Here is a 20,303-nt window from a genome sequence, read left to right as displayed (position 1 = left end):
CGTTCTTCTTGTCCTGCATCAATGACTGCGTTCCAAATGGCACTATATGCTCTATATAGTGCACTACTTTTGATCAGAGCCCAGGTCAAAAGTAGTGCACTATATAGGGAATTGGGTGCCATTTGGGATGTACATAATGTCTCCCTAGGACAGGGCCATCATGTCGCCAATCCTAACCCTAACCCTTTTCAAACGGCTCTGGCAGCATGTGGTGAGACCAAGTAGACCAACCGGGGCTGGAATCTGGAATGTCTTTCTCCCCCCTCACTCATTATCTCTCTCTCTTCATCTCATTCATTCCCCCTAAACCTTCCTTCCTCTCCCTGCAATGTTCTTGTCTTCCCTCACTCATTCTCTCCCTCGTCTTCTCCTTCCTCCCCTCACTCATTCTCTCCCTCGTCTCCTCCTTCCTCCCTTCACTTATTCTCTCACCCTCCTCTCCTCCTTCCTCTTCTTTAATGTCGGTCTTCCCTCCCTCATTCTCGTCCTTCCTCTCCCCCTGCAGTGGCGCATGAACACTTGAAAGAGCGGGGTCTGTTTGGGTTGCCCCCTCCCCCTCCTGGAGCCAGCCCTGCTGAGTACTACCACCTGATGGCCAGCCATCGTAACCCCTACGGAGAACTGCTGATGCAGGGGGGTGGGGCGGCAGCTGCACACCTGCCAGAATACATCCCCCCCATGGATGGTGAGTTAGACTGGGACCACAGAGGCCTACTCCTCTTTACCGTATATCTGTTGTATCTCCACAACAGGTTGATACTGTCTGTGTGGGAAGGGCTGGAATGCATGGGAACAAAAGTGGAAACATTTTTACGAGTATTTTTGAGCTCAATTCCTGGTGATTTACAGTGGTGAGTTCTCAGACTTCGCCAGTTCCCAGACTTCCACCCTTGGAAGTGTGTGGGTATGAATTGTAACATTCATTTTAGGGGAACGATTTTCTTTGTGTCCCCTGCCCCTTCCTCTGTTGGTATCAGTGTGTACTCTAAGACTGTAATATGGTGGCATTTTTATTGGAAGGTATTTAACTTTTAAAAGCAACACTGAGATTGCAACGACCTCACCTTAGGAGAATGATGAAACCTCAGATCAATGGAACTGTAGGCAGTAGAACATAAAAAATGTTTTAAAAGGCTTTTATACATTTTTCATTTCAAACAACTTCAAAGGGCGGGCCAGAAGCCCTCAGGTACTGTAACCACAGTATAGGTTCAGTAAGTATTTCCCCTCTCTCAAGTCTGTGCCAGGACATTCCATAAACAACAGACCTGATTGTACCGAGACGACATTTACTGGAGGAGGTTGCTCATTCAGAGGGGAGGAGGGGGACAGGGGGAGGACGGGTGAGGCAGAGGGCGCCTGGGTCAGAAATATGTTTAACGCAATGAATGCCTACTTTCATCCTCAACTACCTCTGTCACCTTAAAAGGGTAGTGGTGTCTAGGGAGAGACGGATTATTATACACAGGGATAGTGTTTCTGTGCAGTATCGTTACCCATTAGGCTATAGTGTAGTGTGAGGGAACACGACATCAAAACCACCCTATGCAGAAGCTTGGGTATCAAACAAGTTGACTGTGTTTATATAACAGATGGGTTCAGATTAGGACAGCTGCTGATATTCACTTGCCTTTTACTGTATTGCCGCGTGACATTTACAGGAATCCCGAAAGACATTAAGGCAATAGGAGATACTGTCGGCCCTGATCCGTCAACATATGAGGCTCACAGCTCACCGGTGTTCCTATGGTAGCTACTACCACTACTGCTTCCTCTGCCGATAAAACACACAACTCACCCCATAGATGTCGCCTCAAGCAGCTAGCTCACACTTCGCTCCAAACACTCAGAGAGGCCCCTGCCCCAGGTGAAGGGTAGGGTTTGATTTGACACACAGACAGTGAGTTTTTCTACCTGTCCTGTACAAGTTAAATGATTGCTCTGAGGCTAGTCGGTCTACCTGGGTGTACTGTGAGAGAGTAAACATCGTCCTCCAGTCTCTGAGTTGTACAGCATCCAGCAGGCCGGGGTTCTGAATGAGCTGTTGTGTTGCATTGTGTCTGAGCCAAGCTTCTGCTTGCTCAGGCCAACCAGGGGCACGCAGCCAAAGGCCTCAGCTTGCTGTGCGTATAAAAACTGTCATAACTTAATTCCCAAACAGTGAAATACACTGAGCAGGCCTCTCTGTAGCCCAGCTCCCAAGACAAATGCTGTGTACTGTATGATGCATTTGGCTTGCTAGTAGTGTAATATCTATGCTATACAGAGAAACAATGGACCTTAGCTACCAGGAGAAAAAAGTTGAAGTAAGACCACAGACACTTTGGCTCACACAGCTTCTCCAGGAAGCCTGGCCAGAGCAGGCTGTGAGTGTGAGAGTCAGCCTTTTTTAGTGACATGGCCACTCAGGACTCGAGGCCAGCCCAGCCTCTGGAGGTGGAGGGGTCCACTCCACACACACAACTTAGCAGTCGGTTGTCCACACACACAGCCTAGCAGTCGGTCGGTCGCTGCCTGGTGCCTGGCTTGCTGACATAAATCACAGGGGAAAAGGGAGGCGAGGCGCTGCGAGGGGAGGGGGGACGAGGAGAGGTGTGGTGAGCGCCAGGCCCGGCTTTCCATTACCTCATTTATCAGGGGAAGTGGCACATTAATAAACACATCTCCCCTGAGGTGAGCCGCTAACACAGATAAATAAGGCTGCCATTTCTGAATGGCTTGTCCCAGTCACTGAAACTATAGAGCCAGTAATGCAATGTAAATACTAAGGGCTAAATTCACCTCAGCTTTTTTTTATAGGATGAACCTGAGTTATTAACTAGTTAACTACCGCTAAATTACAACACGTATTCTCCAACGCGAATCCCCTCCCCCGATCGTGTGCTCAATGTCTTTAACAGCTCATGTGAGAAATGTATTTATATTACGTTTGACAGCAGAAATATCCCCTGAGAGACAGTGGTGGAGTGCCTTTCAGGGCTGGGGTCACTTTAATTTAAAAGTGATTTAAAAAATAAATAAAATGGAAATGGAAAACTTTAATGGAAAATATCTTCTACTCATCTGTTTATTGAGAAGTCATTGAAAATAGATGCATTTTTTTTTATTATTGTTGTTATTCAAGTTTACTTCCTGAACTGACTGCCTTCAATTCGAATTGACCCCAGCCCTGGTCATTATGTCCCAGGACATTTCAGAAAGTCCCCAAACACTAAAACTGAGCACATGTGTGTTACTGTATTGGAGATCAAATGTAGAAATGACAGTTAGCCATTAGAGCTTCTGCTAAGAATAATGTCTCAGAATGTTATTCTCTGTGGTGGTACAGTAGCCTGAGTTGAATCAGCCGAGGCACTGTTTGTGTAGAGCTGCTGGTGCAGTGCCTGGTGTTGGCACCACATGTTATTGAGCCATTATGGACATCCGGTTGCAGTGCCTTTGGTTATTATCCCACAGGTCCTAATGACACTGTTGCTCTGGACTGGCTCCACTAACACCACTGCTAATGTCTAGCACCTGCTGAGCCCTGAACAACTGGCTGACTGGCTCTCCTGCTGACATCACTGGCCCCCTAGAGCAACAGACCCCAGAAACACCGGTTAAATATCACAGGAAATTAGAGGATAACCAGCTTTATGAATTTCACCTGTGATTTGGTGTTTTTTTTGTTTGTTTTTTACAAAATGCCATTATCGATTCAGTTTAAGGCTTTTATTTTAAAAATATGTTTAAACAACTGGTTACAGTAACTGCTGTACCTGGCTGGTAGTAGATTATACATAGTGGCACTTTTTCATGAAGTAATTATTGGATAGTTATTACGCAATTATCATCCTACCTTGTCATTTTTCAAAGTATGACCAGGTAGCTTAGCGACGTATACAAATAAACTGTGACAAAATGCACATTATAAACCATGAACATAAGAGCGATCAAAAACACTTTGCATGCATTTCAGTTGAAATCAATTCTCTAAATTGGCCTCATTTACCAAAGTGAAGTACAGAATGTTTTTTCGATCGCAGTGAGATTTTTATCTGTTTAATTAAAGTACATTATTTAGGCTTAGATGTATTATCCTTTACACTGAATCTTAATGAGGTCACCATGGCCTATGGGTGCATCCCAAATGGCCCTGGTCAAAAGTGGTGCACTACGTAGGAAATAGGTTGCCATTTACGATGCATCGATTTTGAAAGACAACAGAGCTAAGATCTTTTCAAACAGAATAGAAGCCGTTTGTTTTGAGTATTTTGTTTTATTCAAATTTTAGACCGTGTACGTTGAAAATGTGTGTCACTAGAGCACATTAAAGTATGTTTGAGGATTGTTGTTTTAGGTTTTTTATTTTCATCTTTCATCTCCATCCCGTATCCATCCTCTGCTTTACTTCCTTCCCCTGTTATAATTCTAGCACCGGATAAGAGATGAGTTTATTTTACTGCAACAATATCTTCTGCCAGGCTCGGTTTCCATCACCTCAGACAAATTGTTTACTGTATTAGCTAGGAATCAATCTTGAGCACTTATTGATAGTGCTGCTCTTTTCCCAGGGGGGTTGGGTGTCGGAGGGAGGCTGCGTTAGCATCCATCACCCAGTCCCAGGCTGGGCTAGAGGCTGGGCTGCGCTGGAGCGTTCCTCTAGGTCTGTCTCTCTCGCTGGAGCTCCAGAAATAGCACAGAGTTGGGCAGGGTAGGATGGGATGGGGAAATGGCACAATGATAGTGAGAAAAAAAGATTGACTCGATATAATTATTTTTGCCTCTATGAAATAAACACAAATATTTGCAAACATTCGTAATATCTCACAGTGGTAAAGTGGGTGCCTTCCCTTAGGGAGAGAGAGAGAGACACTGGGCTTTTAAATTGGCTTGGAGTGAGCGATAGGGGGATAGGGGTAGGGGCAGAAAGCAGGCTACATACATGGCATAAAAGGTTAAACTGATAGCCATTATAGATCAAGCATGGTGTGGGATATATATATGTGTGTGTGTGTGTACAGTACCAGTCAAAAGTTTGGACACACCTACTCATTCAAGGGTTTTTCTTTATTTTTACTATGTTCTACATTGTAGAATAATACTGAAGACATCAAAACTATGAAATAACACATATGGAATCATGTACTAACCAAAGAAGTGTTGAACAAATCAAAATATATTTTATAATTAAGATTCTTCAAAGCAGCCACCCTTTGCCTTGATGACAGTTTGCACACTCTTGGCATTCTCTCAACCAGCTTCATGAGTTAGTCACCTGGAATGCATTTCAATTAACAGGTGTGCCTTGTTAATTTGTGCAATTTATTTCCTTCTTAATGCGTTTAAGCCAATCAGTTGTGTTGTGACAAGATAGGGGTGGTATACAGAAGATAGCCCTATTTGGTAAAAGTCCATATTATGGCAAGAACAGCTCAAATAAGCAAAGAGAAATGACAGGCCATCATTACTCGAAGACATGAAGGCCAGTCAATACAGAACATTTCAAGAACTTTGAAAATTTCTTCAAGTGCAGTTGCAAAAACCATCAAGCGCTATGATGATACTGGCTCTTATGAGGACCGCCACAGGAAAGGAAGACCCAGAGTTACCTCTGCTGCAGACGATAAGTTCACTGGAGTTACCAGCCTCAGAAATTGCAGCCCAAATAAATGCTTCGCAGAGTTCAAGTAACAGACACATCTCAACATCAATTGTTCAGAGACTGTGTGAATCAGGCCTTCATGGTCGAATTGCTGCAAAGAAACCACTTCTAAAGGACACCAATAAGAAGAAGAGACTTGCTTGAGCCAAGAAATACGAGCAATGGACATAGACCGGTGGAAATCTGTCCTGTGGTCTGATGATTTCCACATGTGTAGTTCCCACCGTGAAGCATGGAGGAGGAGGTGTGATGGTGTGGGGGTCCTTTGCTAGTGATATGATTTATTTAGAATTCAAGGCACACTTAACCAGCATTCTACCACAGCATTCTGCAGCGATACACCATCCCATCTGGTTTGCGCTTAGTGGGACTATCATTTGTTTTTCAACAGGACAATGACCCAACACACCTCCATGCTGTGTAAGGGCTATTTGACCAAGAAGGAGAGTGATGGAGTACTGCATCAGATGACCTGGCATCCACAATCAACCAACCTCAACCCAATAGAGATGGTTTGGGATGAGTTGGACCGCAGAGCGAAGGAAAAGCAGACAACAAGTGCTCAGCATATGTGGGAAGTCCTTCAAGACTGTTGGAAAAACATTCCAGGTGAAGCTTGTTGAGAGAATGCAAAGAGTGTACAAAGCTGTCATCAAGGCAAAGGGTGACTACTTTGAAGAATCTAAAATCTAAAATGTATTTTGATTTGTTTAACACTTTCTTGGTAACTACATGATTCCATATGTGTTATTTCATAGTTTTGATGTCTTTGCTATAATTATACAATGTAGAAAATAGTAAAAATAAAGAAAACCCTTGAATGAATAAGTGTGTCCAAACTTTTGACTGGTACTGTATATATACTGTATGTAATGCATGTGTTACAGGTCCCAGTTTTGGGACTGGTGGAGCAGATAATTGTTCCTGTAACATAGGATAAATTATGAAACAGGAGAACGTGGCTTCTCTTTCAAAGGTTCTCTCAATTTTCCTATTCAACATTTTCTCAAGTGCAAATTGTCTTTTTCTGTCTTTTCATTGCATTTACATTTTTTGTTTTGTTTTCTTTAAAGTGTATTTAATAATTTGTCTCATAAATCCCTGTCATATTATTTCATAAACATGTCAAAAATTCATAAATTCCAATCCAAAAATACCTTACATTTATACCCCAAACACATTTACTCTTAACTGTAACGTTAATTCACTTGTTTAGGTTATAATTATGTAGTTGACTGTTGCCCACGATAGCCCCATAGGAGACTCTAAAGAATGAAAACCTTGAAAGACTGGTATAACTCATTAGAAGTTACTTTATACCCATGCTCAAAATACATTCACCCAAATGAAATAAGGGCTAATAGAAAGACAATACTATTGCAACTGAGATTAATGCTAATATTTGAAAAATTACTGAACAAGGTAGCATAGCGCTAACCGAAGCTAGCAACCAACTGACCGGAGCTAGCAAACAGCTAACCGGAACTAGTCAAAAGCTAACCGGAGCTAGCTCCAAGCTAGCAGCTTTTCTAACATTTACAGTACAACAATTACAAAGTTATTAAACATCACAGTTGCAACATTAAATTGTCTAAATCCTTAGGATATTGTCAGGAGTGTCTTTTTCAAAAATAAAAATGTTCAGGAGTTAACCATTCGTTTTCTTCTAGATCAAAGGTATTCACCGCCATCATTTCACTTTACACTCGACATGCTTTTTCTATCTAGTACACAGTTATACAATTACTATGTTGTTCAAAACCATTACATTCACTTCAACGGGCTACAAAACTATATTGTGATATTCAGTGTATTTTTGCACTTCACTGACCTGTAACACAGGATAAATGATGAAACAGGAGAACGTGGCTTCTCTTTCAAAGGTTCTCTCAATTATGAGCAGTGGCGTAAAGTACTTAAGTAAAAATACTTTAAAGTACTACTTAAGTAATTTAAAACCAGATACTTTTAGACTTTGAATCAGGTAGTATTTTACTGGGTAACTTTCACTTTTACTTGAGTCATTTTCTATTAAGGTATCTTTAATTTTACTCAAGTATGACAATTTTGTACTTTTTCCACCTCTGATTATTAGAACGCAAAGGTGCAGGATCGCATATAGTCCCAGTGCGAAGCGAACACGTCTCACTGCCCCCTACTGGCCAACAGTAGTATCAACGCATAGCAATGGCGAAACCTTGGTGGACTGACAATTCAGTAAAAGCATTCTTCCCCAATACAAAGAAACAATACATAAACACGAATGTGACCATACATTTTGTGTGCGTCACACATGTACGTATACAGTATATGCAAACTATGACAATAAGTCTCTGCATACTTGAATCAGATGCAACTATGCCCAGCTGAGAGGAGAAGTTCAGAGGTTGTCAGGCTAACGGTCTGTATGTGTCTGTGTGTTATTCTTTTCCACAGTGCCACGGTTCTCCAGTCCCAGACTGACCCACAGGCTGAACAGAAAGCGAGCCCTGTCCATCTCGCCTCTCTCAGACGCCAGCATCGACCTGCAGACCATGATCCGTACCTCGCCCAACTCTCTGGTGGCCTACATCAACAACTCACGCTCCAGCTCTGCAGCCAGCAGCTCCTACGGACACCTCTCTGTTGGAGGCATCAGGTACCCTAGCCAGTAACTAGTCACTACAGACCCAGGTTTGATCTCAGGCTGTGTCCGGACCGGGAGACCCATAAGGCCTATCCCATAGGCCTATATATTTTGATAAAGATTGTATCACAACTAAAGTGGCCAAATAACTTCATAAAATGAAGCACATGAATCCGCTTTACAATGGGTGTAGAGCCTAACTGGCATAGTTTCAAGTTTGGGGAAGGTCATTTTCACCATAAAAATGCACCTTGATGATAAAAGCATTACATGCATAATCGCATTTGTGGCCACTTTTGAGAATGGTGTTTTCCTGCCTATGGAACATTCGCACTGATAGCCTACTGCCATGTGCACATTTCTGCGCTTATAATGTGAAAAAATTGCCTTTTTTAAGCTAAACGTTCTCATCTGTTGTATAAGGCTCATTGCTTAAACTGTTTTTTTTATGCTAGTATCCAAGACTATGCTTGGAATATTTATTTCTCACACAGAATAGAACATGTAAACTTTTGTATTATGGGGGATAGTAGGTTGACATAGGATAGTGCTTTTGATGTTTATTAGGCCTACTCAGTACTCGTTAGGCTGACGAAAAGTAAATGTGGACAGTTCTTCCAATATCTTCAATATGCGCCTCGGAATTGGATAAGGACGCGCGTAGTTGAGTTCCCGATGTGTCTGTCTTCACTTGTAGCCTGTGAGAAAAACCTGATTACTTGACAGAGAGCCATGTGAGTGAGAGGTGCTTCAGCAAGGAGCCGGGAGAAGGGAATTATAATTATTATATTCAGCCCAACGGCACAACGGCCACTTGGGCTGCAAAAGGCATGGATTTGTTAGGGGGCATTACGGCCACACAAAGGGGATGCAGCTGGGAAATGTAAGGCATGATCAAGTTCTTGTCAAATTGTGAATGAGAGACTGATGAAGTGTGTACAACCTGCGTAAAAAACAAAGCAGAGCTCATGCCTTTCATGCAAGTTTTTTCAAATCATCATTGGAGTCGCAGTATGCAGCCTTAGAATGTATTAAAAATCCAAACATATAGCCCAACGTTTGTATCACAACTAATATAACTCTAAATTAAGCATAGGAGGACCTGTTTATTTGTTAACAACTCAACACAGAATAGCCACGTGTGCACTCCCTCAAATCGTTTGGAGAAAATATCCTTTCTATTTTATTCAGCTATGTTCAATATATTCTTCATACTATAAAATAATGTAAAAAATGCTATGGGATTCTAAGCAAATCTTGTCTGCTAAATGAACTAGTGTAGCCCACAGCCATATAGCATAGCCAGATCAGGGCCTAACATCAGGACAACTCAGAGTATGCTATTCTGTTCTTCTGAAATAGACTACTTTTCCTTCATATCATGTTTCTTTAGACCTGTCTAAAATAAATCATGGAGTTATTGTGATGGTGTAGGCTATATTAAATAGATTTATTAGACATTTTAAAATGTAGATGTTCCAAAGGTCTACATCTGTGGCTTGTAGACTATGTGTGGAAGCCAGGAGATGCTAAATGTGTTTATGTTAATTAACGGTCAATTACTGTGAGACCGACAGTTATTTGCTTGACCATCACCGGCTGACAGAACTTCATGGCCGCCACAGTCTTATACATGACTAACATTGGGTTCAGGTGAAAAGTTGTGACGTGTGAGTTACATTTTAGTCATTTAGCAGACACTTGACTTACAGGAGCAATTAGGGTTATGTGCCTTACTCAAGGGCACATCGATATATTTTTCACCTAGTTGGCTCAGGGATTCAAACCAGCAACCTTTCAGTTACTGGCCCAAGACACTAAACCTCTAGGCTAGCTGGGTTGAAAGTGGAATTTTGTGTCACAGTTGGAGATAAGAGACATATCTCTAATGTGCATTATTGTCTTGTGTTCCAGTCCGTCCTTTACCTTCCCCCACCACATCAACCCCATGGCCTACCAGCAGCTCCTGTCCCAGCAGAGAGGCCTGAGTGTGTTCGGGCACACCCCTCCTCTCATCCAGCCCCCACCCACCTTCTCCAGTCGCCAGTCTGCCCTGGGTCTCTCCTCTCTGCCCCCCTCCTCACACAACCACAACAATGGCTCACAGTCAAAGGTGAGACTGCTCTTCTTCTTTGGTAATGGTGGTATGCAAACCAGCTTTGATGTGTGGAGACTTTTTCCTTCAGTTTGTCAATCTTCTTCCTGAACTGTACCTAAATTGTCTGGTACGAGGTAGATCTTCTCATTATCCATAACCGCCAAATGTGAGCCTTGCCCTGTGGCCTTCTGGAAATCCTGGTATTGTGTGGGATGCTCAAATCAAACCAGCATGACGTCTATAGCCGTACAATTTTCTTCTGTTTGTTTGTATTCTCAGTGAACTTGTTTTAAGATGATTTAAAACATAAATACCGCTGTCCCTTTCCCTCATCCATTGTATACGTCCACTGTGGTTTGTGGTTGTCTCTGTGGTTCTTATCATACCATTCACTGAAATGCCCCTTCGTAAGGTAAACTCCATACCCATGAATAAGAGGATTGGGGACGTTAAACCCTCATTGTCCAAACACACACGATCCCAACCCCACGTTTCTGTTACAGACCACAGTAAACACAGAGGGATACTGAGGAGAAACAAAGTCTTCCTCTGATTAGGAACACTTTGCTGTGGTTTAGTGCAATCCCAGAATCACAGTCTAGCATGACTCTTAAAGCCAACTGGCAGATACGGCCTGTGTTAGCTTATTGTGAAGCATTAACTGTGTAGGTGGTGGGGTGTGCCTACTCTCGTCTCCAAAGTTTCTCCAGGAGTCACCTGAGGTTTACACTGAAGCCCCAGGCAGTGGGCTCACTCTGTAGATAGATGGGATGTTTTCATACTCCACCCTCTCATCACAAAACACTCAAAATTGTTTAGTCTCTGTGGTGGCTCAACTCTGATATATGAATGTCTATTTGACTCGAGCCCTGTATTAACCCCGATCTTTTCTTCTCTTTTCTTTTCTTCTCTCCACTCCTCTCCTCTCTCCCTTCCTCTCCTCTCTCCCCTCCTCTCATCTCATCTCCTCTCCGCTCCTCCACTCCAGAACACAAGTGGGGACTCGGCAGTGAGCAGTACAGTCAATCCCATGATCACCAAGAGGTCAAAGGTGAAGACAGAGGTGGAGTGTCCGAGGCCACTGTCCCCATGTTCTCCGGTAAGAATGGGATTAGGATCTACTACTTTATAAATCAGTTGTCATGATGAACTTTGTTGCCCTGTACAAGAAGTGAGACGTACGGGCTGATAGGGTCTAAAGAGAATGATATGTTGTGGGCAATTTAAAAATTATCAATCCTTTGCAACTGATGAAGAAAAAAACTGTTTCCTTTGCTTCCTTTCCTCTGCCCAAATTCTCCTCTGTCCTGAATTGACACAGACCCCTGGGAACCAGCCAGTCCCCTGACCCCGTTTCTTTCTCTGCTACGGCTGAAAGAAGAAAAACTCTGTGTGATAAGAGCTTTGCATCCATTCGTTTGTTCCTCCCTCTCTTCTTTTCTCCCTGGCCGCTGTAAACTGTGCCACAGCACTTCATTTCAATGAAATATTGGCCAGACGTTATTGTCATCTGAGGTGCTTTTTTCTCGCTCTCCCTCGCTCTCTCTCTCTCTCTCTCTCTCTCTCTCTCTCTCTCTCTCTCTCTCTCTCTCTCTCTCTCTCTCTCTCTCTCTCTCTCTCTCTCTCTCTCTATCTCTCTCTCTTTTGACAAATTTGCGGAGCCCTCCTCTTTGACTCAGAGGCAGGTTTGATGCATGGGGATGGTGGTGTACATAGTCGTCTTGGGGCCAGTAGAATTGATGAAGATAGTGGCGCGGGGCAGAGATAAACATGCTGCAGTCAGCACATTGGAGCAGGGAAGGGTGGGAGGCTGGCGCTGTGGAGAGGGAAAGAGGAGACCAGGGGATGGGCTGCACGTCACACGGACATGCACGCACGGCCTGCAGTCCTGGGATCTGTCTTAGCTGTGTCAATGAATCCCTGCCTGGTCAGAACAAAATGAACACATCTGTCTGTTCCTCCAGTCAAGTCAATCTGGGCTCTCTCGGATAATGCCAGGGTGTCCCCTCCCCACATCAGTAACAGTTAATAGTGTTAATGGATCCGTAAGAAAGAATGAACTATAAAGTCTTCTTCTTCTCTTTTCTCGTGTTCTAACTCTAACAGGATCATCTAGGTGGGATGCTGGACCTGAAGGAGGACTTGGATAAAGATGAATGCAAGCATGAGCCAGAGATGGTGTATGAGACCAACTGCCACTGGGAAGGATGCTCCAAGGAGTACGACACGCAGGAACAACTGGTCCATGTAAGGAGGGGACGGGGACACGGGACAGGGGACAGGCATCAGACAAGCATTTCCTTTTTCTTTAACTAGCTCAGAAAATGTTCCTGCCTGTTTTAAAACAACCAACCCGGAGCCGGTTTCCTAAAAGCACCTTAAGGCTAAGTGCCTGTGGTTCTAACGAAGAAACCGGGCCCTGGGCCAAGAGCAGAGGAAGGTCGCTATCTGATGAGTGTGTGGTGAGAGAGAGGAGGTCTGCCTGTCAGTGCAGCTGGAATAAGTCCAGAATAAATCCCATCGACCTCTTGGTCTATATGTGCTCCCTAACCTCTGACCTCTGGAGCCCTACATAAAGCCGTCCAGCCAGGAACACTAAACCCTTAACCCCTCCCTGATTGTCCTGTTTCCACAGTAACCTCTAATAGACTTAAGAGTCCATATTTTAGTGCTGTCTAAGACTGAGGCTTGTCAATAGACTTCAACTGGGGTCCTGTTTTATTATGCTCTCCTCCAGATAGATACTGAGAGTCAGATGATTCATTGGTTGTTCACATAAAGTAAGCTTAGTTAAGTGTTTAAGTTCCATGAGACTGGGATTGTTTTACTCCATTGGACTTTTTGGCATGTAGAGTCTTGGTCGAGCAGGGGCATTCCAGGCCGTCACTGAAGCAGAGAGAGACGGGGACAGACAGAGAGAGAGAGAGAGAGAGAGATAAATGAGAGAGGAAGAGAGAGAGAGAGGGGGGGGGGCACTGTGACAGAGGAGCTCAGACTAAGGCCTCCATTATCTGTCCTCATTGTTTCCCTCAGTCACCGACAGTTACACTCCAGCTGAACGTTAAACCTCTCGGAGATCCTTCCTAATGATAGGCACACACACACAAACACCTTCCTAATGATAGGCCAGGATGGTTTAGGTTAGGCAGTTACGGACAAAGAGCTGCTTGTCTGAGAGAGCAGTCAACGCACGCTCAACCGTGTCTTTGGCTTAATTATCATGGGCCAGACATCAAACCAACAAGTAGAGAGAGTAGCCTAAGGAATATGCTGGCATTCAGCTACCACAATGATGGTCCTTGGCACTGAAGTGTGTGTGTGTGCGTGTGCATGTGTGTGTGTGTGTGTGTGTGTGTGTGAATGCATACATGCTTGTTAGCTCTATAAGCGTGCATGGTTGAAACCCGAGCCTCCTATTGGTTACCTGGTTATTAGGTCTATTTCTGCAGATGTGCTCATCAAGGGATCCCAGGAAACGGTGGTGTTTGAGATGTAATCCCTCCACGCTCACTGGGCCCCTGCACTTAAAAACTACAGCCCTAATGAGGGAAGAGCACAATTCCTGTCCAGACCCATTTGTCCTAGGCTATGCACGCCAGCCGGGGTGATGCCACATCAATCTTGGATAAGAGAGTTGGAAATCCGTCACGGGGCAATTCCATTAAATTAAAGTGTTGAGAGGCTGCCCCTTCAGACACATACAAACAGAGTGGAGCAAAGGAGCATTTGCCTGTTCGACGATTGATTTAATTTCCCTAACCGTAGAATCCCTCTTGTGGAAAAAGTAGACCAGTGGAAATCATCTATCAAAGACTAACAGAGCCACACTGCGAATTGTGCGTACCCGACAACACAATCACATCTTTTCTCTTCCCTGTCTGACAAACGGAAAGTTAACGGCAAACTTTGATTGATGGCGTTACTCCTAATTTCTTTGATAGGCAAATGGCTGCTCCTGCCTCTGTCACGACCTGAAATTGACTTGTTCTAACAGACCTCTATCACAGAGAAAACCTCGGTCTCCAGTTGATAGTGCGTTCTCTAAGTAGTACAAATACACTCAATGACAGACAGAACAGAACACAAGTAGAGACCTAATAAAAAAAGACAACCTCAGAGGGACTTCTGTGGGGAGAGAAACGTTCAATCAAAACAAATCAAATTGTATTGGTCACATACACGTGTTTAGCAGATGTTATTGCGGGTGTAGCGAAATGCTTGTGTTTCTAGCTCCAACAGTGCAGTAGTATCTAACAAGTAATATCTAACAAGTATTATCTAATAACATATGGAACTAAGAATATATCATATTTGGACGAGCAATGTTGGACGAGCATAGACTAAAATACAGTAGAATAGAATACAGTATATACAGTTGAAGTCGGATTTTACATACACTTCGGTTGGAGTCCTTAAAACTCGTTTTTCAACCACTCTACAAGTTAACAAACTATAGTTTTGGCAAGTCGGTTACGACATCTACTTTGTGCATGACACAAATCATTTTCCCAACAATTGTTTACAGACAGATTATTTCACTTATAATTCACTGTATCACAATTCCAGTGGGTCAGAAGTTTACATACACTAAGTAGACTGTGCCTTTAAACAGCTTGCAAAATTCCAGAAAATTATGTCATGGCTTTAGTAGCTTCTGGTAGCCTAATTGACATCATTTGAGTCAACTGGAGGTGTACCTGTGGATGTATTTCAAGGCCTACCTTCAAACTCAGTACCTCTTTGCTTGACATCATAGGAAAATCAAAAGAAATCAGCCAAGACCTCAGATAAAAAATTTGTAGAGCTCCACAAGTCTGGTTCATCCTTGGGAGCAATTTCCAAACGGTTGAAGGTACCACGTTCATCTGTACAAACAATAGTACGCAAGTATAAACCCCATGGGACCACGCAGCCATCATACCGCTCAGGAAGGAGACGCGTTCTGTCTCCTAGAGATGAACGTACTTTGGTGAGAAAAGTGCAAATCAATCCCAGAACAACGGCAAAGGGCAAAAAGTATCGGGTACAAAAGTATCTATATCCACAGTAAAACGAGTCCTATATCAACATAACCTGAAAGGCCGCTCAGCAAGGAAGAAGCCACTGCTCCAAAACCGCCATAACAAAGCCAGACTACAGTTTGCAACTGCACATGGGGACAAAGCACTTTTTGGAGAAATGTCCTCTGATGTGATGAAAAAAAAATAGAACTGTTTGGCCATAATAACCATCGTTATGTTTAGAGGAAAAAGGGGGAGCCTTGCAAGCCGAAGAACACCATCCAAACCGTGAAGCTCGGGGGTGGCAGCATCATGTTGTGGGGTTGCTTTGCTGCAGGAGGGACTGGTACACTTCACAAAATAGATGGCATCGTGAGGAAGGAATATGATGTGGATATATTGAAGCAACATCTCAAGACATCAGTCAGGAAGTTAAAGCTTGGTCGCAAATGGGTCTTCCAAATGGACAATGACCCCAAGCATACTTCCAAAGTTGTGGCAAAATGGCTTAAGGACAACAAAGTCAAGGTTTTGGAGTGGCCATCACAAAGCCCTGACCTCAATCCTAGAAAATTTGAACTGAAAAAACGTGTGCGAGCAAGGAGGCCTACAAACCCGACGCAGTTACACCAGCTCTGTCAGGAGGAATGGGCCAAAATTCACCCAACTTATTGTAGGAAGCTTGTGGAACGTTTGACCCAAGTGAAACAATTTAAAGGCAATGCTACCAAATACTAATTTAGTGTATGTAAACTTCTGACCCACTGGGAATGTGATGAAAAAAATCAAAGCTGAAATAAATAATTCTCTCTACTATTATTCTGACAGTTCACATTCTTAAAATAAAGTGGTGATACTAACTGACCTAAGACAGGGAATTTTTTACTAGGATTAAATGTCAGGAATTGTGGAAAACGGAGTTTAAATGTATTTGGCTAAGGTGTATGTAAACTTCCGACTTCAACTGTACATATGAGATGAGTAATGCAAAAGTATGTCAACATTATCTAAACCTTATTAACAACAGGAGAAGTTACAGGCCATGCACAGAAAGAAAACCTTGACCCTTCCCCTTAGGCACTTATGTAGATGTAAAATAATTACTACAATCGAATGACTGTTGCTTTACGCCTCCAACCTTTACAAACTCCTATCCAATCCCTTAGATCGACACAAGTGTTTCGGGGCTAGGGATTGTTACTGGACGGTTCCGCAAGTCTCACAGGCTGTAGGGATCCAGAAAGGTATTAACATGTCTCATCCGGGCGTGTCTCCCTACAGCACATCAATAACGACCACATCCACGGGGAGAAGAAGGAGTTTGTGTGCCGCTGGGATGAGTGTTCCAGGGAGCAGAAGCCCTTTAAGGCCCAGTACATGCTGGTGGTTCACATGAGGAGACACACGGGGGAGAAGCCACACAAGTGTACCGTGAGTAACTGATCGTCGCCAGGCTTGGCCTTTCGCTGAGCATTTGCCTCTCTAAACACTAGCAGAGTGTGCCGTCACACACACACACACGCACACGCACACACACACACACACACACAAGCTTGCACACACACACACACAAGCTTGCACACACACACAAATATAGAAATGCCGATTGGGCTTTTCTCAATATTTCACGTGATCATTCTAGAAAAGAAAGAAAAATGTGCTCCCAGTTTGATTACATTACATATTCGCATAGAGGATATCTCTAAGCTGGTTAGTAGGGTGTATGTTAGTAGTTCCAGCTGTTATTACCATTATATCATGTAAGGGCAATGGGTCCTTCTTACAGTAAGACCTAGATATATCCTCTACGGTACTGTATTGTAAGTCCCTCATGTACAACATCTAAGATGTTCTCTTCAGGCCAAATCCTTAACTTTTCACATAAATCATGCACTGATGTCAAGGGGAGATTTGTTTCAGAAGTTAGGATTGGTGACTATGTACAGTGCATTCAGAAAGTATTCAGACTCCTTCACTTTTTCCACATTTTGTTACGATACAGCCTTGTTCTAAAATGTATTCAATAGTTTTTTCCCCCTCATCAATCTACACACAATACCACATAATGACAAAACAAAAACTGATTTTTTGACATTTTTGCAAATGTATACAAAATTGAAAACAGAAATATCACATTTACATAAGTATTCAGACCCTTTACTCAATACTTTGTTGGAGCACCTTTGGCAGCGATTACAGACAAACTCCAAGCGGGCTGTCATGTGCATTTTACTGAGGAGTGGCTTCCGTCTGGCTACTCTACCATAAAGGCCTAGTGTAGTGCTGAAGAGATGGTTGACCTGGAAGTTTCTCCCATCTCCACAGAGGAACTCTGGAGCTCTGTCAGAGTGACCATCAGGTTCTTGGTCACCTCCCTGACCCAAAGGCTTTCTTCCCTGATTGCTCAGTTTGGCTGGGCGGCCAGCTTCAGGAAGACTCTTGGTGGTTCCAAACTTCTTCCATTTAAGAATGATGGAGGCCACTGTGTGTCACATGAGATGACGCTGGAGAGACGAAGCAGGTACGGGGAGTAAAACATTTAATAAATAACGGACATGGAACGAGACAGGAAAAGCGTCAGCGACAGCAAAAAGGTAACAAACAAAAAACAACTAATGCAGAAGCGGGGAACAGAGCTGGGGAACAGACAAATATAGGGGAGGTAATAACAGGTGATGAGTGAGTCCAGGTGAGTCCAATATCGCTGATGCACGTGACGAGGGAAGGCAGGTGTGCGTAATGGATGATAGGAGTGCATGATGCAGGGCAGCCTGACGCCCTCAAGCGCCGGAGGGGAGAGCGGGAGCAGACGTGACAGTACCCCACCCCCCCTCTAGGGGCACCACCCGGCGAACCGGCCGAGACATGGGCGCTGGGCAAGCCGGTTGGGGCATGGAAGCCCAACGAACCGGCAGGAGCGTGAGAGCCTGGCGAGCCGGCTGAGGCATGGAAGCCCGACAATCCGGCCGAGGCAAGACGCCTGGCGATCCCGCTGCAGAGAGGGAGCCCAAAGATCCGGTGGAGTGTGACATGGGATGGGAAGCTGCTGAGCCAACCGAGGCAAGGAAACCTCTCAAGCCAGTCAGGGCGTGAAAGCCCGACGGGCTGGCTTAGGCACCCCCGGTTCCATCGGCGTCGGAATCCATCCCGACGTCACCAACAAAAGAAACAAAAAAACTCCTGGACCGGCTGGGCGAACAAGAACTGACGATCCGGCTGAGGCCCAATGTGGGATGGGCACCATCCGAGCCAACCGGGCAAGGAAACGTCTTGAGCCAGCCAGGGCGTGAAAGCCCGACGAGCTGGCTAGGCACCCCCGGTTCCATCGGTGGCGCCCGGAGCCGATGTCACCACTAACACTAACTGTGTTCTTGGGGACCTTCAATGCTGCAGACATTTTTTGGTACCCTTCCCCAGATCTGTGCCTCAACACAATCCTGTCTCGGAGCTCTACGGACAAGCCAAGCCATGTCAACTGTGGGACCTTATATAGACAGGTGTGTGCCTTTCCAAATCATGTCCAATCAATTGAATTTCCCACAGGTAGACTCCAATCAAGTTGTAGAAACTTCTCAAGGATGATCAATGGAAACAGGATGTTCAATTTCGAGTCTCATAGCAAAGGGTCTGAATTACGTATGTAAATAAGGAATATCCGTTTTTTTATTTTTGATAAATCTGCTAAAAAATCCCAAAACCTGGTTTTTCCTTTGTCATTATGGGGTGTTGTGTGTAGATTGCTGAGGAATTGTTTTTATTTAATCCATTTTAGAATGAGGCTGTAACGTAACAAAATGTGGAAAAAGTCAAGGGGTTTGAATACTTTCCGAACGCACTGTACAAGCCTCCACACCAGAGTGTCATTCATTACACAATAATTGCAAAGGTCATCTTTATAGAAATTAAACAGAAATGGAAAACAAGGATAGATGTGAAATACACTGTGTTTGACTGCTATGGTGTTTTCCTTTCTCTCTCTTGCAGTTTGAGGGCTGCTGTAAGGCCTATTCTCGCCTGGAGAATCTGAAGACCCACCTGCGATCTCACACCGGGGAAAAACCATATGTGTGTGACCACGAGGGATGCAACAAAGCCTTCTCCAACGCCTCGGACAGAGCCAAGCACCAGAATCGCACACACTCCAACGAGGTGCGCACACACACACACACACTTCATTGAGGTCCTACTGGGGCTGCCTCCCAAACCCCACCCTATTCCCTTCATAATGCACTACTTTTAGGGCCCTGGTCAGAATCGGTGCGCACTATGCAGGCAATAGGGTGCCATTTTGGATGCAGACACGCTCTCACACTGCACGGCACTGCAACTCCATTCTGCCCTGCCAAGACTTCAGACAGACTCACTTATGGAGTCCATTAGATATTCTCTTAGACAGACATCCATAGGATCAATACTCTTCTACCTTTTGTGACTTACTGTAAGGTCCTGGGCCAAAAGATTGTGGCATCAAGAGAATGCAAACGGACGTACATGTCTTCAATCTGCCTTTTACATATTCAGGCTGAAATGAGATGTGTGGACTTTTTCTCATCACGCACAGTGATTGTTCTTGGATGTCTATACTTGCCGCATTAAACCACGGCTGTGCGTGTGTTCCTAAGTGTGTGTGTGTGTGTGTGTGTGTGTGTGTGTGTGTGTGTGTGTGTGTGTGTGTGTGTGTGTGTGTGTGTGTGTGTGTGTGTGTGTGTGTGTGGGCGTGTGTGTGTGTGAGTAAATAATGACGTACAGAACTAATGAGCGTGGCAGCCCCACAACGCATTAGTGTGAATCAAGCGTAGGCATCCCTAATGGAGACCCAGACCACCTGCAGATCACCAATACAAAATGAACCCTGGAACCGTTTCAAGCCTCCTACTGGCCTATCCATCAGGAGATAGAGGAGAGAAGTGTAGGGGGAGAGCACAGCAACCGATG

The 20,303-nt window shown here is 44.2% G+C and overlaps 1 protein-coding gene across 1 annotated transcript in view; it reads left to right on the top strand.

Annotated features, from left to right (window-relative positions):
* LOC129840493 (zinc finger protein GLI2-like) overlaps positions 1–20,303 on the top strand; it is a 72,785-nt gene that overhangs the window by 44,085 nt on the left and 8,397 nt on the right. The window contains exons 5-11 of the mRNA XM_055908410.1: positions 506–685; positions 8,081–8,282; positions 10,185–10,383; positions 11,357–11,467; positions 12,475–12,615; positions 16,650–16,799; positions 19,353–19,517. Of these exons, the coding sequence (XP_055764385.1) occupies positions 506–685; positions 8,081–8,282; positions 10,185–10,383; positions 11,357–11,467; positions 12,475–12,615; positions 16,650–16,799; positions 19,353–19,517 (1,148 nt within the window). The remainder of the gene's footprint in view (positions 1–505; positions 686–8,080; positions 8,283–10,184; positions 10,384–11,356; positions 11,468–12,474; positions 12,616–16,649; positions 16,800–19,352; positions 19,518–20,303) is intronic.

Source organism: Salvelinus fontinalis, chromosome 41, assembly GCF_029448725.1.
Source record: "Salvelinus fontinalis isolate EN_2023a chromosome 41, ASM2944872v1, whole genome shotgun sequence".
In the NCBI taxonomy this organism is placed as follows: Eukaryota; Metazoa; Chordata; class Actinopteri; order Salmoniformes; family Salmonidae; genus Salvelinus; species Salvelinus fontinalis.
The sequence above is the reverse complement of the archived record's forward strand: the minus strand, read 5'-3'. Positions and strand labels throughout refer to the sequence as shown.